Raw genomic sequence first — 22,779 nt, 5'->3', positions numbered from 1 at the left:
CAGAGCGAGTCTATCTCCTCCTAGAGAGAGGGGGAATCTTACGCTAAATTCATATAACGGTGGGAAGCCCTACAGTCGGAACTACCGGGTAAGCTCCTAGACTAGTAGAGGATTTAGATAGTACTAATAAGAGTCCTCTCACCTATTCGGGACTATATAGTATCTATAGGAGTCCTTAAGGACTACTAGGACCTAGCCCTAGCCTATTATAGGGCTAAGGCTTTAACTGTTAACGACGGGCTGGCCGTCGCTCGAGCAGATTTCTAGTCTAATATCTAATAACGTCGTTTTCGTTCGCGTACCCTAGGATAGGGTACCTAAACGGCCACCTACGGTTCTACTAGTACCCCTACGCCTACCCCTATATCTGCCCTTACACCTATACTAGTCTCTGCTCCTAGTTACCCTATACGCTCTAGACTGTTATCGTACCTCGACTCTATTACTTACTATAATTATAACTAAAAGGGACACTACGCCACTACGTGCCTTAGCCCTCGGATACAGCGTTTAAGTATAAGCAATAATAACCCGAATACCTAACCGGTGTCTATATCCCGCCCCACGGTCGGCCGTGTCACGGGCGAGGTACCCTAGGAACTATACCCGCCTCGGATAGCCCTTACTACTATACTAGTAAAGGCACGTGTATCCTTTCGCCGAGGCAGGGAATAAGTATAGACATCGGCCCTCCTTAATGGAGGCGCCGATATTAATATACTGGATCGGTCCCTCCTAGGACTTAGTTAGGTCCCTGAGGGGTCCCCGATCCCGGTATCCTGGATTACGGAAGGATAAACGAAGATAACCCTTAGGTCCTTCCATAGGATTATTACTACCACCAACTACTAGGGTCGGAAGAGAGTATAGCGCGCCGAGTTCCACGTTATACGGCTTAATCCCTAGGGCGCCCGTATAATTCTAGGAAGACCGTGGCTTATAGCCGTTAACCCTAACGTTAATCAGCAGTATAGTATATAGACCTATCCCTTATCCTACGCGGAGCTTAGTATAGTCACGTTACTAAGAGAACTGCGTAGGGCAGTTAGATAAGCTAAGTCTATCCTTACTCTAACCTCTATAGGTTCTACGCGGGCCCCACGTATCGGCCACGTTAGCCTAATAGAAAACTCTTTAGTAGGATATAGAGATAAATTCTTAGAAGCCGGGACACCCGCTAGCATGCTACCGGAATAGTATTAAGATTTCGCTAACGTTTTTAACGTTAAGAACGCCGGGAGGCTGCCGACGTATTAGTAATAGGATCACGCTATTAAGGTCGAGGAAGGGAAAAAGCCCCCTTATAGTCCTATTTACCCCCTCGCCGTATAAGAGCTCGAGGTGCTACGCTAGTATCTACAGGATACCGTTACGAAAGGGTGGATTAGACTATCTACTAGTCTGGCCGGCGCCCCTATCCTATTTATCCCTAAGAAAGGTGGTAAGCTACGTTTATATATCGACTACAGGAGATTAAATAAGGTGATAGTCAAGGACCGTACCCCCCTGCCCCTGATCCATAAAATCCTAGATCGGTTATTATCGGCGTAGTACTATACTAAGCTGGATCTTAAGGATATATACTATCGGCTCCGTATACGAGCTAGGGATAAGTGGAAGACAGCGTTCCATATAAAATACGGCCACTACGAGTACCTCGTTATACTATTCGAGCTAACTAACGCGCCTGTAAGCTTCTAATGGTATATTAACTAGGCGCTAACGGGTCTTATCGACACTATCTATATAGTCTATCTGGATAATATTCTTATCTATAGCAAAGACCTAGCCACCCACCGTATATACGTCCGCGAGGTCCTTATAAGGCTTAGGTAGTAGTCCCTGTATACTAACCCCGATAAGTGCGAATTTAAGACTAGAGACGTGGAGTTCTTTAGTTTTATCTGCAGTCTAGATAGGGTACGTATAGACCTATCCCGCGTTAAGGCTATCCGCGATTAGGAACTCCCTAATAGTATTAAGAAGATATAGGTCTTCCTAGGCTTCACGGGTTTTTATAGGCGTTTTATCAAGAACTACTCTAAGGTAGCCGCCCCTCTTATAGACTATCTTAAAAGGGGCCCTATAGGGGGCTATACTAGGGTCATTATACTTTCCTAGTAGGCCTAATCTACGTTTGAGGAAATAAAGTTACTATTTTAAAAGGCATTAGTCCTACGGTATTTTAACCCAGCTCTGCTAATACGTATTAAGCCCAATGCTTCTGCTTTTACTATTAGCGCTGTTATTAGCTAGCTCGAGGAAGGCTTATAGCGCCCTATAGCGTTTATATCCCGTAAACTACGTAGGGCTAAGCTTAATTATAGTATACCCGATTCTAAGCTTATAGCTATTATCGAATCCTTCCGTACGTAGCGTTACTACATAGCCTATAGTCAGAGCCCTATAGTAGTCCTAATAGACCACCTAAACTATCGCCACCTACTAGATAAGCCTAAGCTTAAGGGATAGTATGCACGGTGGCTTAAGGAGCTCGCCCCGTTTAATTTTAAGATTCGGCACCGCCCGGGGACGTTAAACCCCGCGGATAGGTTATCCAGGAAGCCCTAATATACGCCTTATAAGCGCGCCCTGGTTACTAACCGGGCTAAGGCGGCAGAGTCTTTTTCTAAGCGTTTTATAGGCTATATCGGGAACCAGGGTAGTTCCTATAATAGCCCCGGTTATGATTTTCCCGCTCCTCCCACCTTAGTGGTTAAGACGTAAGCGGATAACCTTTCTTCCTCTACAGAGTCTATTTCGAAGCGTTTTACCTTAGGCCTATATAGGACTTAGCATAGTACCCGCGCTATTCCCGCTCCTCCTACCTTACCGAAAAAGATAGTTAAGACGTAAGCGGATGACTTTATCTCGGAGCCTTTTTCGAGGCATTTTGTTTTAGGCCTCATCGGGAACTAGCGTGGTTCCCGGACTACCCCTGAGTCTAACCCTGTTTTTCCCGCTCTTAATTCCCCTACACTACTAGAAGAGGTAGTAGAGGCGTAAGCGGATAACCCTTTTTACACTAGGTAGCGTAAGGTCCACGGTAACGATACCACGTACGGATATTAGTCTAGGAGTAGTGGTATCCTTCGTTTTAAGAATCGCGTTTTCGTGCTAGACTACTCTAGCCTCCGATAAAAGGTCCTATAAGGTTTCTATAATAGACCTAGCGTGGGTTATTATAGGGTTATAAGGACTATTAAGAGAATTTCGGACTTCTACTTCTAGGATTATTTACCCAGGGATATCCGGCAGTTTATACCCACCTATACTGCTTATTAACGCACTAAGCCGCGGCACTATAAGCCTTATAGCGAGCTAGCGAGTCTCCTAATATCCTAGCGCCCCTTTATAGAGATATCTATTAACTTTATCACGGGCCTACCGCCGGTTTATAGCGCGACTATAGACAGGAAACGGGATACTATCCTTATAGTAGTATACTGCCTAATAAAGTACTCGATTTATATCCCCTTAAGTAGTGGCCTGATAGTAGAAGGACTTACTAAGTCCCTATAGCACCACGTTTTCCGCACCTTTAGCCTACCTAACGGCATTATATCGGACCAAGGCTTGTTATTTATAAGCTGTTTTTGGGTAATATTATATCGATATTTAGGCATAGTTAAGCGCCTATCTATAGCGTGGCACCCGTAGATAGATAGATAAACGGAGCGATAGAACCAGAACCTCGAGTACTATCTTCGCGTCTTCTACTCGCAGGAATAGGATAACTAGGTTAACCGGCTACTATTAGCAGAGTTTACCTATAATATAGCATAGCACTCTGCGATACATTATACCCTATCCGATACCCTAATAGGCTATAACCCCTGAGGTCCTAATAAAGTATAACTGCCTAGGGTAGGTAAGGTCCGCGCTACTAAAGCAGAGCGCCGTGCGGAGTACCTTATAGCCTAGCGCCGTTCTATTTCGGACCTTCTTAAGAGGGCATAGGCTTTCTACGAACGGTACTATAATAACGGTTATACCTAGCGCTCCTTTAAGGTAAACGAGTATATCCTATTATCCACGAAGAATATCCGATAGAAAAGGCCGTTAAAAAAGCTTAGCGATGAGTTTATCAGACTATATAAGGTGATTAAAATCGTCGGCACGTATAGCCTAGCCCACTAATCAGAACTACCGAAGGGTATAAGGATTTATAACGTCTTTCCGGTTTCCCTACTAAAACTATAGAGGTCCCGCGATAGGATATAGCCGGAGCCACCTATAGTTAACGTCGAACTAGATTCGGATAAGTACGAGGTCGAAGCTATCCTAGCCTACCGATATTAGGGTAAACGACGTTAATACCTAATTAAATAAGCAGGGTATAGCGATGAGGAGAATACCTAAGAGCCGAAACGGAATATCCCCGATAAACTCATCGACGCCTACTTTAGAGTAAGACTATCCGGGAACTAAGTGGGTTCTTACTCTATTTCTATAGGGGACCTAATAGAGATAACGTAAGGTCGTTATTATATATTCCCCCCCTACGGACGGTATTATTATAAGCGAGACTTACTAGGAATTATATAGAACTATACACTATTCCCGATAAGGACCTAATAGAGGTAAGGGTCCACGAATCGGCTATATTAACCTAGTAAAACCCTTTAGTAGGTCGTGGAGATAAATTCTCGGATAAGGACCCCCCCTTAATCTAGACGGGAACTATATAGGCGTTATCGCGTTAGTTACTATTTTCTTCCTTTTTAAGCGTTCTGTTTCCGACCTTTATTCCTTTTCGGGTATAACGCCCCTAATTCCCGTCCCTCTTCCTTTAGTATAATAGCTTATCGCCCTTAAAGTCTATTTCCCTTTACTATTCCCTTAATTAACCGTTATAATAGGATATGATTATATTATAGTAAAGTATAGTTAGGGACCGTTAGGGTTATAATAGGAATACCCTAAAGCTAGTTAAAAAAAAAAAAGGAAAAACCTAACCCGAAGGCTAGTAAAAAACCTAAAAAACAAATAACCGTTTCCTCTATATATACTATCATGGCCCTTTTAGGGCGTCCTTAAACCCTACTAACTTATCGTCTAAAGGGGTAGGCTCGCGCCTAACCGCCTCGCCGTTATCCTCTATATATACCTGGCTCTACCCCGCGGTAGTAGCTATTACCCCCTCTTACCTACCACCCGCGGATAGCGTCGAAGGATAAAAAGACAGCGGCGTCTTCGCCTTCTACTACTTTTTCTTTTTCTTCCCCGATAAAGGAGTCGAGGGCGTTAAAGCCTTCTTCCCCTTCTTCACTAATAAGGCCGGCACTATATTATTATTATCGGGCACTTTATAAGGATCCGGGAGACCCTAAGGACCTTACGGCACGAAGCCTTAAGGTTACGCAAAGCCACTATAACTAAATATATCGTCGCCTATAAAGCTAACCCCCGCGGGGGCTAAGGCGGACCCTAAAGGTATAAGTATATCACCTTCCACGGCCTAAGCCTAGGCTAGGTTAAGAGTAGCTATCTACTCGAAAGCAGTGGCCGTATATTCCTAGGCCGTAAGGTCGCGCTAATATAACGCTAAGCGTTACTACTCGATATTAAGCCGCTACTACTTAACGGTAAGGCGCTACTACTATAGCCCGACGAATTACTTAAGGATTAACTCTATACTATTAAGCCTCTTATGGATATCTTCCGCCGTTTTCTAGCGGGCGTCGGTAACTTCCTTAGCTTAACGCCGAGTAGTTATAGCTTCCTCGGTAGACGACCGGTTAACCTCTAACGTCGCCTAACCCAGAGCCTCTCTAAGGATAACCTAGTATCGAACTGCTATAGCCTAGCACTATAGAGGATTAGTAAGGGTACTATATAGGGTTAACAAAGGGATATAGTAACACTTACACGGCGACTCTCGTTTAGGCCACCTTTCTCGATAGCGATAACTAAAACCTTCTATAGCTACTCGGCAGCGTTCTTACCGGTAATAAGGAGCTATTATATATATCAGAAACAGGCCTACGGAGTAGTCCATAAAGGGAGAGACTATAGCTATAGGGATAATAAAGAGATATAAAGGGGAAGAAGGGCGTATCGGGACGACGACAAAGATATATAACTTACTACGTGGCACTTAAGGCTATTATGCTTAGAGTAATAGTGGCACTTATTCGTCCGCCGACTATTATCGGTATAACGGCACGTCACGGCCTTAATAGTATACGTTTTCTCCTTAAAGTTAATCGTTACTAACTTACCCGTATAACGTATATAAGGGGCCCTTAAATCCCCGCCTATACTGATATCCACCACCTTTTAGCGGGGAGCGACTAACGGCGTAGTAGTTAACGTTAAAGGCGTAGCCGTAGTAAGAGTAGGAGGCTTTAACGTAGTAGGCTACGTGGCAGACTACCTAGTAGACTATAAGGTCGACGCTATAACCACGATCTTAATCCTCTTAAAGGACCGCGTTATACTCGCGGGAGTGGCGACGCACTTATTATTATTATTATTATCTTCCTAGGAAGGTATAATAACTATACTATATCGCGTGGTTAGCTAGTGTTATAGACTAGAGATGGATTTAGAAGCATTTATAAGATAGTAGTTAGTTAATTAATTAATTAATTAATTAAGACTATAAACCGTTAATACGCGATACCGTAGATTAGGTAGAACTTACTAGGCGCCGCACGATTAAAAATTAGGTATAAAAGAGGAAGAAAAGAATAGGAAAAGAGAATAATAGCAGGATTACGAGATATCCCTCCAATAACAGTTATATAGGCACCTATTTTTAGTATAAAGAAGGAAGCTACGAATTCAGGGAAGGAGTAATATCGGGCCCTATATAATACTAGCTTCGGGAGTCTTTATAGGTAGATAGAAGGGATAACCCAGGAGGATAAAGGGGCAGAGTCGATAGCCTAAGAAGGAACTACCCTAGAACCCGTTAGGTTCCTAATAGGGGCACGGCTATAGGTGGATTAATAGGACTCGCCCGTACACGGCGCCGAATTTAGAAGTATAAAAGGAAGTGGCCCTTATTAGTGGTCTTAGTTAATAGATCTTAGTTAATAGATCTTAGTTAATAAATAAAGGGAGAGGGGGTATACCCGGATCGGAGCCACGGCTAAAGAGGCTCCGTGTAGGCACTAGGCGGGAACCCGTTAGGTCCCGATATCGAAGGCTCTAGTTCGGGGGGGTATCGGGGGATTTAGGGACGGACTTAGGGACTAGGGTTCGGAGGAGCTAAGAGGCTAGCACGCGTCGAGCGCTCCTAAGGATAGGAGTATCCGGGGGAGGTCGTTATATTAGGTGCCTATAGTAGTAGTTATAATAGGTCCCCAGTATAAACCTATAGGGGTCTAGGCGTGCCTAGTCTAAGGCCCCTTAAGGCATAAATAAAGCAAGTCGTCACACAGTAAACAGAATAGTCCCTTAAAGTAAATAAGGCAGCCCTTAAGGAAGCAAATAAGTAGTCCTCGAGGAGCAGCGGAACGTAGTCTTAAGGAGCGGAGGAGCCTCCCCTTTAAAGAGGGAGGCCAGCGATTAATCTAATTCTTTAGCTACCCCTACACTTTCCCTATTATAATCCTATTATAATCATACCTAGTTCCTTACTTAACCCTACCTTTTCACTCTTTACGATAACCTATTTGATATAGGGCGAATAGGTTCTTAGTAATAGTCGGGGACGGTTCCCCTACACGGTCGGAAGACGCGTAGCTCGCCGACTATTCAGCGCTCCTCGCTTATTCAATATCGAGTCTCCGTAGACGACTATCCACGGATAATATCCGTATTCGCACTAAATTAAGGGATACTAATAAAGCCGTATCGTTATTATTATCCTATTAGTCCTAATACTCCTTAATACCTCGAATAGGCTCTTCTTATTATACGCCCGTATCCGCCCGCTTGGTATTAGTAATGCTTCGTAAAATCCGCTTTAATAGTATCTTCGGCTCGGTAACCTTATAAGTATAGAAGTTAAAGAATTTATTAAGGAATAGACTATAATACTAGGGAAAAGATACACTATAACGGATAATACTATTCGGACTTAATAGTTATATATTATTAAGACTTTAACTTAAGGAGTAAAAAGGAGACTTTTTCCCCCTCTATACTAATATAGTAATTTAGTTTCGTCGAGCGCTCGGCGATCCGAGCGTATCTCCGGTCCTCCACAGTGCTAATCCACAGTGCCACTTAGTTCCTTACACGGCCTTAGTCTAATCGCGGCCGGTATAGGGGCGTATACCTCTAAAGAAATCTATAACCTATATATACGTAGCGGGCTTTAAACCGGTATCTTTATAGCTTTATAGCAGTAGCTACCACTTATCTAAGTACTCCCCGAGCTTCTTAAGGCTATTCGTAGGGTACCGTGCATACTCGATATACTCTTTATAGGTATCGGTTTAGCGGGTGGCTAGGTATTAATCCGTATCGCGTTTAACGGCGTTATACACCTTATGAGGCGTGCCTCCTTATAGTAGTTATCTGCGGCTTTAGTCGATAGTATTAACCTGCTAAGTTAGTATAGCATTAATCCCCTCTAGGTAGCTATCGTATTATATTTATAGGATCTTCTAGCGCGCGATTTCGATATCGTATGCTTTCTGGCTAGCGTCCGTAAGGTCGAGATATTACGTAGGGGTACGCTTAGGCGTTATAGAGGGGAAAGAGTCGTAATTCGGTATTATAGGCTCCTCGAGTGACTAAGTCGGATCGACTAGGCGGAGAAACCTCTACACGTTATTATAGGTGGTAACCGATTCGTATAGGCGTCGCTAGAGCTCCTAATCCTTATAGGTTTTATACGTAATAGGGCTAAGATACGATATCTTAATAGTTATTTATAGATTAACACGCTATATCGGCGTAGATAGCTTCTTAAATTGGTAGTAGTAGTAGAGGTAAAAAGGTAGGTAGTTTACTTAGTAAGTAAGACTCTTAATTATCAGATAAAGCGTAGTCAAAATCGTTATAAAATAGATTAAAATTTAATTAAGATAATTATATATAATTTTAACTGTCTCCGACCGTTAGGGAAACGCTACCACCGTATTTTATATAGTGTAGATTCTGTAAGCGTCCACCCGGATTATACTCTTAGCAATCCGGCCCATTACGTAACCGAAAAGACTGTGGTCTGTTCGACAGTAACTTCCATCAACACGTGCGAAGATTCCATTGTTTCTGAATTTCTGTCCAAGTCAACATTGATCAACCTCAACCAACAGCACAACCTCGAAGCCTTACAGTATATCGTATCCCCAGTTGCCATAAAAAATTCTACTCTATTTCGTCCCGCATACCTTATTCTTGCACAATGCCCCGAGGACGCGGTGGCTGGGACGAGCCAGCCGATCGCCGACAACGCCACGATCGCGGCGGAGAACGAGATGGAGACCGGGCTCGGGACCGCTACCGGAGAGACGACCGGAGTGACCGGGGCGATCGTAACCGTCGCTACAGATCAAGATCACGAGAGAGACAGGACAGGGATAGACCGCGGTCGCGCGATCGGTACCGCGGCCGTGACGTTCGCGACAGGCCAAGCGGCGATAGGAACAGGAGAGATCGAGAACGGGATACCAGGGATCGGAAAGGGGGGGCTGAAGATGTACGACGTCGGAGAGACGAGGATGGGGATGACATCGAATTACCGCACAGGCGACGAGACGACGAGGATTTTGCCCGTGAGTTTTCGCCTTCCCCGTTCGCCATTACCCCGAGCTTTCATCATCCTCATCATCTTCTATTCACCTCCCCCCCACCTCAGAGCATCCGCAACCCGGAAAAAAAAAAGGGAAAAAGAAAAAAGAGACGAAAAGGACCCAGCGCAAAAGAACGAAAGCTAACCCCATCTTCTTCCCTCCAGACCCCCGAGACCGCCGCCGCTCCGCCTCCCCGCGCCAACCCACGGCCAGCCCACCACCAGCACACGCACAACCACCCACCGCCCACCGGCCAGGATCGCGCCAAGAAACCACCGAATCCCTCCCGACGCGCGTGCGAAGCGGCAGCGAAAACCCCCGAAAGGAGTCCCACGCCACCATGTCGTTCAAGGTGGGCGGACGGCACGACTCGCCGTACGCCGCGGACAGCGGGCGCAGCAGCGAGCGGCCCGACAGCGGGCACGGGTCGCCCATGGAGGAAGACCGCAGGCGGGGCGGTAGGGGGAGGGGGAGGGGCGAGAGCGAGGGCCGTGGTCGCGATGACGGTGGAGACAGTGGTGGCGACGACGACGTGGATGTCGAAGTGGATGGTGACGAAGATGCCATGGCCATGGCTGCTATGATGGGTTTTGGCGGCTTTGGGACCACCAAGGGGAAGAAGATCGTGGGGAACAATGTCGGCGGTGTCAGGAAGGAGAAGAAGTCCGAGTACCGACAGTATATGAACCGTCAGGGCGGATTCAATAGGCCTCTTAGTCCGACGAGGTAGACAAACGAGGGAAATAACAAACTGGCTGGAGAGGAAACGAACAGGGTATTACAGCGATTAATGGTTTTGGGCGCTGGGAGGCCTTACATACCATATACGTAGTGTGTAATTATAAACTTATAGCAAGCGGTCCCATTTTGCTTTCCAATGGGATGTAATTCATCCCATTCCCTTTGAGCCGCAACTTTTTATTATTATTTATCCCGACGTAGTTGACCCCGGCGCAGCAGGGGATGACTCGACGGCGCGCCTTCCGCCGGCTCTGGCCTCGGACTTTAGCTCGCTCTCGAAAATATCAACGGCCACGCTTGCTTCGACAAAGTCCTCGAGTTCCTCTGTAACTGTCTTGAGCTTCTCCTTGACGGCGGTGCTGCCCTCGAAGCCGACGATGTGGCGCGCGGGCGGGTTCTCGTGGCCGCCGATGGCGACGAGGGCGTGGACTGTCTCGGTGACGAGGCGGTCGATGGCCTCCGGGGGCAGACGCGGGTACCGGTACTGGATGGTGTCGGTCGAGTCGGGGTCGAGGGCGGTGTCCGGGTTCGCGTTAAGGACTTCGGTGAGCATGTCGCGGACGCTGGGGGCCTGAGGGACGTCGGGGAGGTCGGGGGCGTCGGGGAGGTCGGCATCTGGGTCGACGTCTGGGTCGACATCTGCATCCGGGTCGACAGCGGTCGTGGTTGCAACGGCGGTGGGAGGAAGAGCGGAAGTGCCAGCCACAGAGGTAGTGCTGGCAGTAGCAGCAGCAGCAGCAGCAGCAGCAGCAGTGGTGGTGGCCGGGGTGGGTGTGGTGGCAATGTTAGTGGTGATATAGGTGGTGGGAAGAGGCGGGGCAAAGACGATGCGGTTGGTGAGGGTCTGGACCTCCTTGTTGGGCTGAACGATGGTGACTTTGATATTAAAAGGGGCGACCTCGTAGGCAAGGGAGTCGCAGTAGCCCTCGAGGGCCCAGGTGGCGGAGGTGGAGATGGGGAAGCCGGGGGTGCCAATGTGGCCGCCGATGGAGGTAAGGGCGATGATATGGCCGGTGTGCTGGGCGCGGAGGCGGGGCAGGGCGGCCTTGATGAAGTTGATGTGGGCGAAGAAGATGGTCTCAAACTGGTCACGGACGAGGTTGCGGACGACGGGGGGTCCTGCGGTGAGCTCCTCGACGGTGCCGACGATGGAGTCGCAGCCGCAGCAGAGGAGGATGTCGATGCGGCCGAAGACGGAGTGGGCCTCAGCGACGGCGGCGATGCACTGGCCGGACTCGCGACCGTCGCAGCGGATGGCTCGCAGACGGTCTTTCCAACCTTCGCGGTCGCGGCGGGAGATCGACTTGCACTCGGTGACGAGGTCGCGGAAATCGGCGCTCCGATCGTCATCCTCCATCTCGTGGGGAGGGAGACAGGCCACGACATAGTCCCCATGGGCCAGGAGAAGGCGGATGAGGCGGACGACCAGGGGTGAGAGGGCGTGGGTTACGAACCAGGTCCGCGGGGAGTTGTGTGTGGCTGATAAGATGTTGAAAGCAGGTCAGCTGGTCCTTGGTTTCTTAGACGATCTGATCTGCGACGGAAGGGAGAGAGACGTACGAAACTGGGGAGGTGGTATCGCGTTGGACTGCCGGGAGGCTTGGCCCGGGTCGGAACCCTTTCGCTCGGGCACAGCACTAGCGGGTGGTCCCATCTTATCCAAGTGTCTTGCTTTATGTGTATGCTTCTACCTTGACCAAGGGGGGCTGTCTAGGAAGGGATGGACTCGTCTGTGGTATACCGGTGGCATTGTCAGAACATTGAGCAGTACGAGCACGTCCCCATCGAGTCAGCACTCTCGGTTCAGCTGAGCATGATGGCCGTCTGTAAGTTGAGCGAAGTGTGAAGCCCGCAATATGTTGTTTCGGTGAGCTGGGGGCGTACGAAGGATGTGATGTAGGAGGTGAAGTTGAGGTGTGACCAATGGAGGGATGAACGCAATGACTGGGGTACGTACATGTACCTCGCGTGTGATCTGGGGAAGACAGGCATTCGACGGAGGACGTTCCTAAATGGACGTACCGTACTCCGTAGTGGACTTTTAAGATGGTAGGTAGCCCCCCACGTCCAGAAGTCACTCCGGTACTGCCTGTACCCAATTGGAATTGCTCCGATTCCGGCGTGCGGGGCATTTCATGTACATACAGCAGAGTACATCCCGTCCCAAGACTTCACTCGACGGCTGTGTCATGGCGGGGTTAAGAGTCACGTTTGGTAACGGGCTCAAGTTCCTTCGTCCTCTAATGTGCCTGGAATAGCGCCTCTTCGTTTTCCCCTCTACCTTACCTACTTACTCCTAAGGGTCTGAATTTAACTTACGATTTTCTATTACACAGAGTACGTTCCTCTGACCAACAACTCTTTCCCCGCCAGCTGACTCGGTTGTCCCTTCCCTTATTATTTCCTACCCGCATTTATTTTCTCTTCTCGCCCTCGACTCGTTATATTCTCACCTTTTCCCCTTCTAACATCCTTGATATATTTCCCTTAACCTGTCGAGCTACCTATATAATTTAGCACGTATTAATTCTGATAAAGTTTCTTAGCTTCCTTGCCTCTATTCGTCTTCCAATCGCCCGTCAGGCCCTCGCACACCCCTCAGCCCAACGCCCATCATGCCCACCCGCGAGGAGATCACCTACTTCGGCGCCGGCCCGGCCCTCCTCCCCACCGACGTCCTCCAGAACGCCGCCCAGGCCCTCCTCGACTTCAACAACACCGGCCTGGGCATCGCCGAGCACTCCCACCGCAGCGAGCTCGCCACCAACGTCATCAACGAGGCCAAGGCCGACCTGGCCACCTACCTCGACATCCCCACCGACGAGTACGAGATCCTCTTCATGCAGGGCGGCGGCAGCGGCGAGTTCTCCGCCACTGTCTACAACCTCGTCGGCGCCTGGGTGACGCGCCGGAAGCAGGACCTCCTCCGCCAGTGGGGCACCTCCGCCGACGAGAAGGGCCTCGCCGTCGAGGAGAAGCTGGAGGCCGAGCTGCGCAAGGCCGTCGAGGAGGACCTCAAGCTCGACTATATTGTTACTGGTGGCTGGAGCCAGAAGGCCCACGCCGAGGCCGTCCGCCTCCTCGGCCCGGAGCGCGTGAACCTCGTCGCCGACGCCCGGACAATCAACGGCGGCAAGTTCGGCAAGATCCCGGACGAGAAGGATTGGACATTGAGCCGGGACCCGGCTCTGGTCTACTACTGCGACAACGAGACCGTTGATGGCGTCGAGTTCCCCGCCTTCCCCGCCTCCTTGGCGCCCCGTGCCGACGGCAGTGGTCCTATCGTCGTCGCCGACATGAGCTCCAACATCCTGTCCCGCCGCATCCCCGTGCGCAACTTCTCCATCATCTTCTTCGGCGCTCAGAAGAACCTCGGGTCCACCGGCATCACCGTGGCCGTCATCAAGAAGAGCCTGCTCCCTCCGACGACGCCACAGCCCGAGCCGGCCTTGCTGAGGAAACTCGGGTTGCCCATTGGGCCCATTGTGCTTTCCTACGAGACCATTGCCAAGAATAACAGCCTGTACAACACCCTCAGCATTTTTGAGTACGTCCTTGTCCTTCCTTCCTCTCATTCTTTCTTTTTTCCTTTCTTTTTTCCCCCCCCACACAAACTAACAAATCACATCAACAGCGTCTACATCGCCGGCCAGGTCCTCAAGAAACTCCTCCGCACCTTCCCCGACAAAGTCGACGGCCAGCAAGCCGTAGCCGAAAAGAAGGCCTCGCTCATCTACTCCGCGCTGGAGGCCCACCCGGACGTCTACCGCATCGTGCCGGACGCCTCGGCCCGCTCGCGCATGAACATCTGCTTCCGCGTCACCAAGGGCAGCGACGTCGACGCCTCCGAGAAGGCCTTCCTCAAGGAGGGCACCGCCAGGGGCCTGACCGGCCTCAAGGGCCACCGCAGCGTCGGCGGCATCCGCGCCAGCAATTACAACTCGATCCCGCTGGAGGGCGCCGAGAAGCTCGCGGCTTTCATCACGGAGTTTGCCAAGGCTTAAAATAACAGAGGAGGTTATCGTTTGGCTTGAGGGCGGGGGTTCTGCTGTTTGTCGTCAATTCTCTTATACCAAATCGGCAATGGGACGGATACGGATGATGGGGGGATATTTAGGTGTCATGGAAAAACCGTGGAGGGTCTCGAAAGGGCCGAGGAGGTGCATCTCAACGGCGACGACTTTTTGGGAACGATCAATGTTTCAACACAACAGCGACGACGACAAGTCTTTGCGTCTTTGCTTTTCTTTTTGCATTTCTTCTATTCATGATAGCGTACTTCGGTTACCCAATGCATCCTTCAGCATCACAAACAGGAGTTACGGATAGCTTACCCGTAAAAAATGCGCTATGTGGACGGAACGACCAAAGAATAAAAAAAAAAGAAACAAAAAAAGTTAAAAAGAAAAAGAAAAAGAAAAAGAAAGAAAAACCCCTCGTTGAGTTTGGATAGCCTCCCTCTTCACATCACCGCTGTTGTTCTGATTAAAAGAGTCAAGGGGTCCCACCCGGTTCATTCGCAAGCCAAGATGGCACAGCAGGCGGCTTGTCCCATCCATCGAGGTAGTTCGAGGGAGCGAGGCCGTCAACGGCAGGTCGCGCGTAGATGGCCGACACGAACCACGCCGACTGGCCCTTCTTCAGGGTATTCTGCAGCGTAGGGATCACGGTCCGCGGCTCGATGAGGTTCGAGTTGGGGTCCGCGTTGACCAAGTTCGCCGACCTCCCCGTGTCCGCTTCGAGCGCCTTGATGCCCACGGCGCCAGCGCCGACGGCGGCGGCAAAGGCACCCTCGCGTCCCGTAGACCACCCGTCGGGGGTGTTGAGGTCGTAGTTTCCGATGATGCGCGGGGAGGTGCCCTCCCCACCCGTGGCGGCCGGGTCGTATGGGTCCAGGGACCGGCCGGTGACGGAGTGGGTGTTGCGGATGGCGAAGGCGCCGTCGGCGGTCGCGACGTCGCGGCCCGCGGCATGGACGTGGTGGATGCGCAGATGCCAGTTCGGGGTGTCTTCGCGGGGCGGCACGAGGATGGTCTTGACGGTCACGTCCGGGAAGGGTTTCCACAACGACACGAGCACGGGCACGCCGTCGTCGCCGCGGGTTTCCAGGCCGGCGTACTGCGACAACCGGCGCGACTTCCAGTACTCGCCGCCGTCGTCGGAAAGACCCAGCTGCGACGCCAGGGCGTACTGCTCCAGGCTGAAGAGCCCCGTGGGCACCGAGTAGCCGAAGGCGCTGCTATACGCGAAGGCGCCGTACTTGGCGTGGGTGCCCTTCATCGGGTAGCTGCAGGCCTGGCCGGACGAGAGGAGCATGCAGTGATCGCCCAGACAGCTCATAATGTGGCCGGGGTGTCTCAGGGGTTTTATGGCCGGGATGACGGACCAGGCTTGGTCTTCTTCCGACGTCCAGAACGGATGGGTTTCAGGGACAGCTAAGCAGATGAAGGCGAGGCAGGCCCAGTACTGCCGTTTTGTCAGTCCGATAAGGTAGGTGGACATCAAACATAGGGATAAATGAAACATACCGGACTCCCGGGGCTGTTATAGTTCTCGGCCAAATACGTGTTCGGGTACGAGTAACCGATGGACAAGGTGCCGCTCGGCGTCCACAAGTCATGCTGGGTCTGCCACCAGCGCAGATGGCGCATGACGATGCCCTTGACCATACCCCAGGTAAGCGGGGCGGGGAGCTCGACGTCGGCGTAGGCGAGGGCGCCCCAGAAGGAGATCATGGCAAAGCGGTAGGTGACGCTGCGGCCGAAAGGAATAGCGCGGCCCTCGCGGTCGTAGTAGTGGGCGAGGTCGAGGGCGATCATCTGGGCGCGCTTCCGGAACTCGGCGGCGCGGGCGGGCTCGTCCTCCCCCGCGAGCTTGGCGTACAAGAGCTGCAGGAACTGGATGGCGAAGCTGGAGGAGTAGTAGTCCATCTGGTGGATGCCCTCTGGCCCGTCGTTGGACCAGCCGTCGCCGCGGTAGAAGGTTTCGAGGTGCTCGATGTCGGCGTCCAGGCGGGCCTGGGAGAACTTGCCGCCGTTCTTCTTGAGGCCGAGATTGGCGAAGACGCGAAACCAGAGCCAGTTGGTGTTGGGCATGCTGGAAGAAGAGGTAGTTGGTAGTTTAGTTATGTTTCTTGAACGTGCCTATGTGCTCGGTGGTGGTCTCTTACTTCTTCTCGTTGATGGAGTTTCCGAGCCAGTTCTCGACATTCTCGCGTTCCTTTTCGGTCAAGTTCTGCCAGAAGACGGGGGCTACTGCCAGAGCGAAGCCTAAGAAAATATGGCAGCATCAGTACGGCTGTCTCCATTTACCATGGCTTGTGAATCCCGAGCTGAAGGGGGGGGGGGGTAGAAAAATACAATGAAAAGCAAGAAGGAAGGAAAAGAAAAGAAAAGAAAAGAAAAGAGAGAAAGGACACACCAAGAGGACACATCTCGACCATACGCTGATCGTTATCCCGGGGATACCCCCAATACTCCGGACTCTCAGGGTCAGTACCGGACTTGAGTCCCTGCACCCACCACTCGGTGCCGCGATACTCCCCACCTCCGGCAAGCAAGGCAGAGAGGCCCCATAGCGGACGACATATCCCCTCGAGGTCGGCGGCGGCCTGGTCGAAGCGCACGGCGGTGGCACCCGGGCAGCGGACGCGGGACTTGGCCGGGGAGAAGAAGGGCTCGAGCGGGTCGAGGAGGGTGCGGAGGAGCTCCTGGACCGAAGAGCGGTCGGTCAGCTTCACGCGGGAAAACGGATGGGCGACCCCGTAGCCTAAGACGAGACCGGTCTTGGGTTCTCCCATGGTGAATGTGCTGTGCTTCGTGGAGGGTGAAGTCGCAAGACTCGCAACCGGTAGAGTGTCTCGCCTCCCCCTTTTGCCTCTCTTGAGTTTTCTTGTGTTCACTTTTCTTTTATACACCCTTCAGTCTTGGATGCAGCGGGAAACAACAAGGTGAGGTATAAGTCAGGAGAGTAAAGTCGTCATGCAACGAACAAAAAGACGGAAATGAGATGAGAGGAGATGAAATGAGAGATGCCATATAGCTATAGCTATAGCTATAGCTGGCTGTTAGAAAAGGCTTCGTGGTCGGATGCAGAGATGCAAGCTCACATCATAGCAAGCAAACACGACACCCCTCCTTTTCCCTCGGGGGAGAATTTGTCCAGCAATCATGGCTCGTTCTGGGGCTTGTCAACATCTTGGTCCGCTCCAAGTCAAGTCTCGACCTCCCCCGCCCAAGTTGTCCCAGCTTCGAGTGCGGATCACGGCAAATGCTCTGGGTCTACTGTGCGGATATACGGATATGCGGATATACGGAGTGGGTGCCTTATGTAAGCTAGGACACGCCTGTGCCGCCTGCCCGTTGGGGCCGAAGACGTGCGAAGTACAGTGGGTTTTATAAAAAGTGACGAGTAAAAATACCCCACCTATGTCGCATAGACCTTACCTAAGGCAGGTAAGGTATATAAGGTAACCGACTCTTATCCGGGGCCCCGCAGAGAAGACCAGCCAGGGGCCAAGAGACGACATGGTATTGAAGAATGCCACGGCCCTGGTTTGCTCGCAGCTTAGAGTACGCTATAAGTACGCTATACAACATACATAACAGTCACCCAATAGCAAGGAGTCGAGTCCTCTCTATTTCGTGACTGGGACGACTATAACGCCATTTGACTCACTTCGAGAAGACCCAATAACTTCGCGAATGGCTGCTCAAAAACGGCAGGATACTGTGGGAAAATCATATAAGTTCGAGGCGCTCCTACCATCTGTGGTGGGTCTCGGCGGCTGCAGCCTTAAAAGCCTAATTACTGAAAGTTCCTATTTCATATTAACCGACGGAGAGCGATTGGGTTGAATACGGCGGCTGGGGGAGTGGTTGTGCCGGAAGAGGTTGCACTGAGAAGAGACTTGATTAGGAGGAAGCCGTTCAAGGAAAACTTCGAAACCTGCCCGTACCGTTTGTTTCTCGAACTTCGAATTGGCAAGGCACATGATTCCTGCAAGGCGGTGGCACAGTATTCCCGGTCGATTCAGATTCAGGTTTCGTGGTATAATGGAGTTATAAAAGAGTGCCCTCTGTGCATGTGGTCACTCAAAGTCTGAACTCTGACGTCTGGACGTAGACCGTGGAGCCCAACGAGTCAACGATAGTCAACGATAGTCAACGACTGACCATATTTCCCTCCACCTCGGAGATCAAGACTTTTCACCCCGCCTTCAATCACCGTGGCACGCACTTTGCACTTTATCATGGTCTCTTTCGTGGGTCTTGTCACAGCCCTCGCGGCGGTCGCCAGTGTCACCGCGGCCCCAACGGCGAAAAATGATGATCCCATGGCTGGCGTCCTTGAAGCCCGACAGCAGAACCTTCTTACCCGTCGCGTTGGAGAACACGACGGATATGACCAATACTTTTGGTCGGATCGCCCAGCCATCCCTGCTCTGGTCAACTATACCATGGACATAGACAGTGGCTTCAGCGTCGAATGGGTCCCGCAAATTTACTTTTTGATCGCAAAAGGTTGGAAGGGGCTTGAAGAATCGGAATATAGGAGGTAAGACGAGAACAAAAAGAAACCCCTGGCCGGTCTTGAATAAGATATGCCAGTTCTCTTTGAAATCGAACTTGGGCTCTGACCGATAATACAGGGATATTACGTACTCGTCCAACTTTACGGCTGAAGGGTGGGCTGTAAGTGATTTTTTCCATATGTGTTGCCAAACTTATCAACTCTGTCTGCACCCTCTCTCTCGAGTCTCACCCTGGTATCCCATCCTGTCGACTCCAGTCATCTCTGACTTTGGGGGTTTTGCAATAGTTTTCTTCCGTCTTCGTCACGGCGCTCCAGTCCAATATCCTCATCGAATACTTCATCGTCGACGACTACACCGAAATGTTCGAGAACACCCTCACCAGCCCCGGATTATACCCCAGGGGCGAAGTCGAAACCAGCAGCGGACTTTACCGACTATTCTATACTCAGCAGAGCTATTGGTTCCCAGACAACCGGATAATTCTTACTTACTACGCAGTTCGCGAGACGAGACGCTCTGTGGGCACCGTCAATACTGGGGAGTTCTTCGACGCGTGGGCCGCTCAAGACATGCCAGTCGGCAGCCCGATTGAGGCGTTCGTTGCCGTGATGGGTTATATAAGCAGCCGGGGCAGTGCCCAGCTTAAAATTCTATGAGTCATGGGTCTTCTTTTCTAAGTCTTCGGTTCGAGAAACTGAAGCAGTGAGGACTTGAGCATGGAGACAGGGAGGACGTTTGACGGTTAGGTTTCTAATTTATCAAGTTACATTACAGTACCTCTGTAACAGTGAAGTTGGAACAAGACGAGACGCGGGGAAAGGGGGGACGAAAGGGCAGGTGGGGTTCTCCGTGGGGGCCACACGGTACTCACAACTGATTTATATTATTAACTCCCGTTCCCCGCATCTTATGATAGTCCGTGCCCATGTGTACCTTATGTTTCCACCCTCGCCTCTTCATCCCCTCTCGTGACCCGCTTTTCTCTCGTACCTTATACCCCCTTTTAGCCGCCTCGGCTTCAGAGACTACCTAAGGTAAGAGAGCCAACGCCTCTTGTATATAGAGCAGAAGCACCGTTTAATACCTAGTGAAATGAAGAACATGAAAGGTAATTATGCCTTGGCTACACCGATGAGGGAAAAGGCAGCCTAGGTAAGATAAACGAACCCCCTTTCTCAATACTCCCGGACGATGAAATGAGATGGCCCCTAGTATCGGCATCGTGAACCAAATCTATCTTCTATTTGCCAAAAGTAGACAGATTCAAATATGTGACAATGGAAAGAAATGCTTCCAACAGCACTCCCTTTTCCATCCCGCCTCCTTTCTCTCCGTCCGTCACACTCACTCCTCTGCTTGTTGCTCCGGCTTGGACTTCTCCCTTCTCCCAGGCCCGCATGAAAGGAGAGAAGTAGACAGTATTAAAAGTTTATATCTTGGGTGATATGTTCCATGCTGCATGATGCAGGATGTTTTATGCTTGGTACTCGGTGCAATGGTAGTGATCCAACTCGAGGACCCCCTGATGAGGGTGCGTAACATGACCTTTATGGCTCATGTCTCCGTCCGACTCTCCTCGATCGTCGGTGTCGCTGGCAAACTCGGCGTCGGTGGTACCTCATCCTTCGCAGAATCCGTCGTCCCTGCCGCGGCTGCTGCTGTCGCCGTATCCCCCTCGCTCGCGCTGCTCATCGTACTGGCCTTCTCCCGTCTTCGTCTCCTCACCCTCCTCTCCTCCTCCGCCGTCTGCCGTCTCGACTTTCGGAGGCTCGCCCGCTTCTCGGGGTCGTCTTCCTCCGCACCGTCTCCGCCACGCATACCCTGCAGCAGCAGCAGCGCCCGTCGTGCCACGTCGTCGTCGCTGCCCCCAGCTCCTCCAGTCGTCCCTCCTTCCCGAGGCGACGTCAGCCCCGCTGCCACTCCTCCTCCTACCCTCACTCCTGCTCCGGCCCCGTCTCCCTCCTCTTTCGCCGACGATGCGTCGTTCTGCTGCTTCTGCGGCGGTTGCAGCTTCGCCTCCACCGCCGGAATCTCGTTCATATCCGGAATCTGTTGCCCCGAAGCAATCCGCACCTGGTGTCGGTCCTTGAGCCGGGCCTTCCGGCGTCGGTCCCTCTGGTCCCGCGCCTGTGGCGCCGCCGCCCGCAGCTTCTCCAGCAGCGAGTCCATCGCTCCCGTGCTGGACGGCGACGCAGGTCCCGCTTCCACCGCACCCGAAGACGCCGCCGCCGCCGCCTTGGCCTTGAGCTGCGCGTTCTTCCGCATCATGGACGCCTCGTTGCGCTTGCGCGTCTCCTCCAGCACCATGTTCTTCTCCAGCGACTTCTTCCACTCCGTCAGGAACGAAGCCAGCTTGGCAAAAAAGTCCCGCCGCGCGTTGTCGTCCGTCGGATCCTCGCCGTAGAACACCATGATGTCGTTGTACGTCTTCACCATCTCCTCCAGGTACAGCTGCATCTCCTCCGCCTTCCGCCGCGCCTCCTTCATGTGCCGCTGCACCACCTGCCCCACGCGGTCCTGCGGGTGGAACTTCTTCGAGTCGCTCAGGTTGCCCGAGTCGAGCGACATCTGCACGTTGCGGATGTTGTCGATGTACCGCTTGGCGTCTGCCTGAAGCTGCTCGATGTTGATCTTCTGCGCCGTCACCACCCCCGCAATGTCCGCCGCGAACCCCTCCCACTCCGGGTACTGGTTGCGCACGATCCGCTCCACCATGTCCGCCAGCGTCGACTCGTTCTTGTCGTCCTTGACCATCCCCAGCCGCGCCAGCGAGCTGAGCTTGAACCCCCGCGCCTGCTTGTTCGCGTCGTTCATGTAGTTGCCGATGTCCAGGATCAGCCCGAGCACGTTCATCAGCGACACCGAATCGCGCAGCGCCTCCGACACCCCCATCACCTGGTTGATCTTCTGCACAATCTCCTCGTACTCGGGCTCGTACGACCGTGTCAGCGCCAACGCCCGCATCCTGCTCTTCCAGTAGTGATGCAGCTCGAACGCCGTGTACAAGTAGATTTGGTCCTGCCTCGTCAGCTCCGACGGGTCCTGCTCGCGGTCCGCCTTGTCCGACTCGGCTCCCGTCCAGTCCTTGCTGTATGGCGCCATTTGTTTGGCCGTGTTGTCGGGAATGTTGCAGAGCTCCTCCTTTTGCAGGAAGTCCATGATCACGCTGTTGTCCAGAATGTCGTCGTCGCAGTGGATGATCATCTGGACGATCTTTTCTACCGACACCTGCGATAACTTGGCAAGCGCGATTTCTAGGTCCCGTACGTGTTAGCACCGTGCCATTTTCTATGGGCAACGGGAGGGCGCACGAAAAAAAAAAGAGAGAGAGAGAGAGATAATAATAAAGAAATTTGGATCGAGCCACAACTCACCGTACGCCTTGCGAAGGTCGCTCGAGATAATTTGTTTCTTGTCGTCCTTGCTTGCCCCCTTCTTGCCAAGCTTTTTGGCCTCCTTGGCCATGAAAAGCTTCTCGACTTCGTCTAGAATACCCTTGCGGCTCAGCTCGAGATACTTCTCCTCGCGTTCCTCTGCAGACGGCGTGTGCGCCGCCCAATGCGTCGCCATGGGCGAATCCACCTTTTCCCAGTGCAGCGCCTTGAGCTTCTTTTTCGGCCGCACCACCGGAAGCCCAATTGATGTTCCGGTTGTAAAGTTGCCCGTCGACTGAGAAAGGAAGTGGCCCGATATGGCGCCCGGCAACGGAGGCGGGGGAGGGGGAGGCATGCCCGGAGCGCCCGGCATCGGCGGTGGTGGAGGAGGAGGCGGAGGTCCGCCACTCTGCCCAGGCATGGGAGGTGGAGG

General features: G+C 51.8%; 5 protein-coding genes across 5 annotated transcripts; 3 read left to right on the top strand and 2 right to left on the bottom strand.

The window, feature by feature from the left end:
- Positions 1 to 2,473: 2,473 nt before the first annotated feature.
- Positions 2,474 to 10,564, top strand: SODALDRAFT_374504 (hypothetical protein; the record flags this gene model as incomplete). The annotated part of the gene is made up of 4 exons (XM_028614679.1): positions 2,474 to 2,480; positions 9,139 to 9,254; positions 9,318 to 9,677; positions 9,820 to 10,564. 4 exons carry the CDS (start codon positions 2,474 to 2,476, stop codon positions 10,423 to 10,425), a joined length of 1,089 nt encoding a protein of 362 aa, XP_028469947.1. The 3' UTR covers positions 10,426 to 10,564.
- A 59-nt stretch (positions 10,565 to 10,623) lies between these two features.
- Positions 10,624 to 12,090, bottom strand: SODALDRAFT_354265 (NAD(P)-binding protein; the record flags this gene model as incomplete). Its single annotated transcript, XM_028613708.1, has 2 exons — positions 10,624 to 11,915; positions 11,997 to 12,090. The coding sequence occupies 2 exons, from the start codon at positions 12,088 to 12,090 to the stop codon at positions 10,624 to 10,626; spliced, it is 1,386 nt and encodes a 461-aa protein (XP_028469946.1).
- Positions 12,091 to 13,051: 961 nt separating this feature from the next.
- On the top strand, positions 13,052 to 14,440 carry SODALDRAFT_335964 (phosphoserine aminotransferase; the record flags this gene model as incomplete). The annotated part of the gene is made up of 2 exons (XM_028612555.1): positions 13,052 to 13,983; positions 14,071 to 14,440. The coding sequence occupies 2 exons, from the start codon at positions 13,052 to 13,054 to the stop codon at positions 14,438 to 14,440; spliced, it is 1,302 nt and encodes a 433-aa protein (XP_028469945.1).
- A 490-nt stretch (positions 14,441 to 14,930) lies between these two features.
- On the bottom strand, positions 14,931 to 17,235 carry SODALDRAFT_268345 (hypothetical protein; the record flags this gene model as incomplete). Its single annotated transcript, XM_028607603.1, has 4 exons — positions 14,931 to 15,902; positions 15,965 to 16,532; positions 16,606 to 16,705; positions 16,857 to 17,235. 4 exons carry the CDS (start codon positions 17,233 to 17,235, stop codon positions 14,931 to 14,933), a joined length of 2,019 nt encoding a protein of 672 aa, XP_028469944.1.
- A 2,027-nt stretch (positions 17,236 to 19,262) lies between these two features.
- Positions 19,263 to 19,814, top strand: SODALDRAFT_326301 (hypothetical protein). The gene has a single exon (XM_028610134.1). It carries the CDS (start codon positions 19,332 to 19,334, stop codon positions 19,626 to 19,628), a length of 297 nt encoding a protein of 98 aa, XP_028469943.1. The 5' UTR covers positions 19,263 to 19,331; the 3' UTR covers positions 19,629 to 19,814.
- The last annotated feature ends 2,965 nt before the right edge of the window (positions 19,815 to 22,779 follow it).

Source organism: Sodiomyces alkalinus (assembly GCF_003711515.1).
Source record: "Sodiomyces alkalinus F11 unplaced genomic scaffold SODALscaffold_1, whole genome shotgun sequence".
NCBI lineage: Eukaryota > Fungi > Ascomycota > Sordariomycetes > Glomerellales > Plectosphaerellaceae > Sodiomyces > Sodiomyces alkalinus.
Note: the sequence above shows the minus strand (reverse complement) of the source record. Positions and strands in the feature narration are given on the sequence as shown.

Coding starts and splice junctions, on each gene's coding strand:
- SODALDRAFT_326301 (XM_028610134.1), top strand. CDS start 19,332: ATGTTCGAGAACACCCTCACCAGCCCCGGATTATACCCCAGGGGCGAA.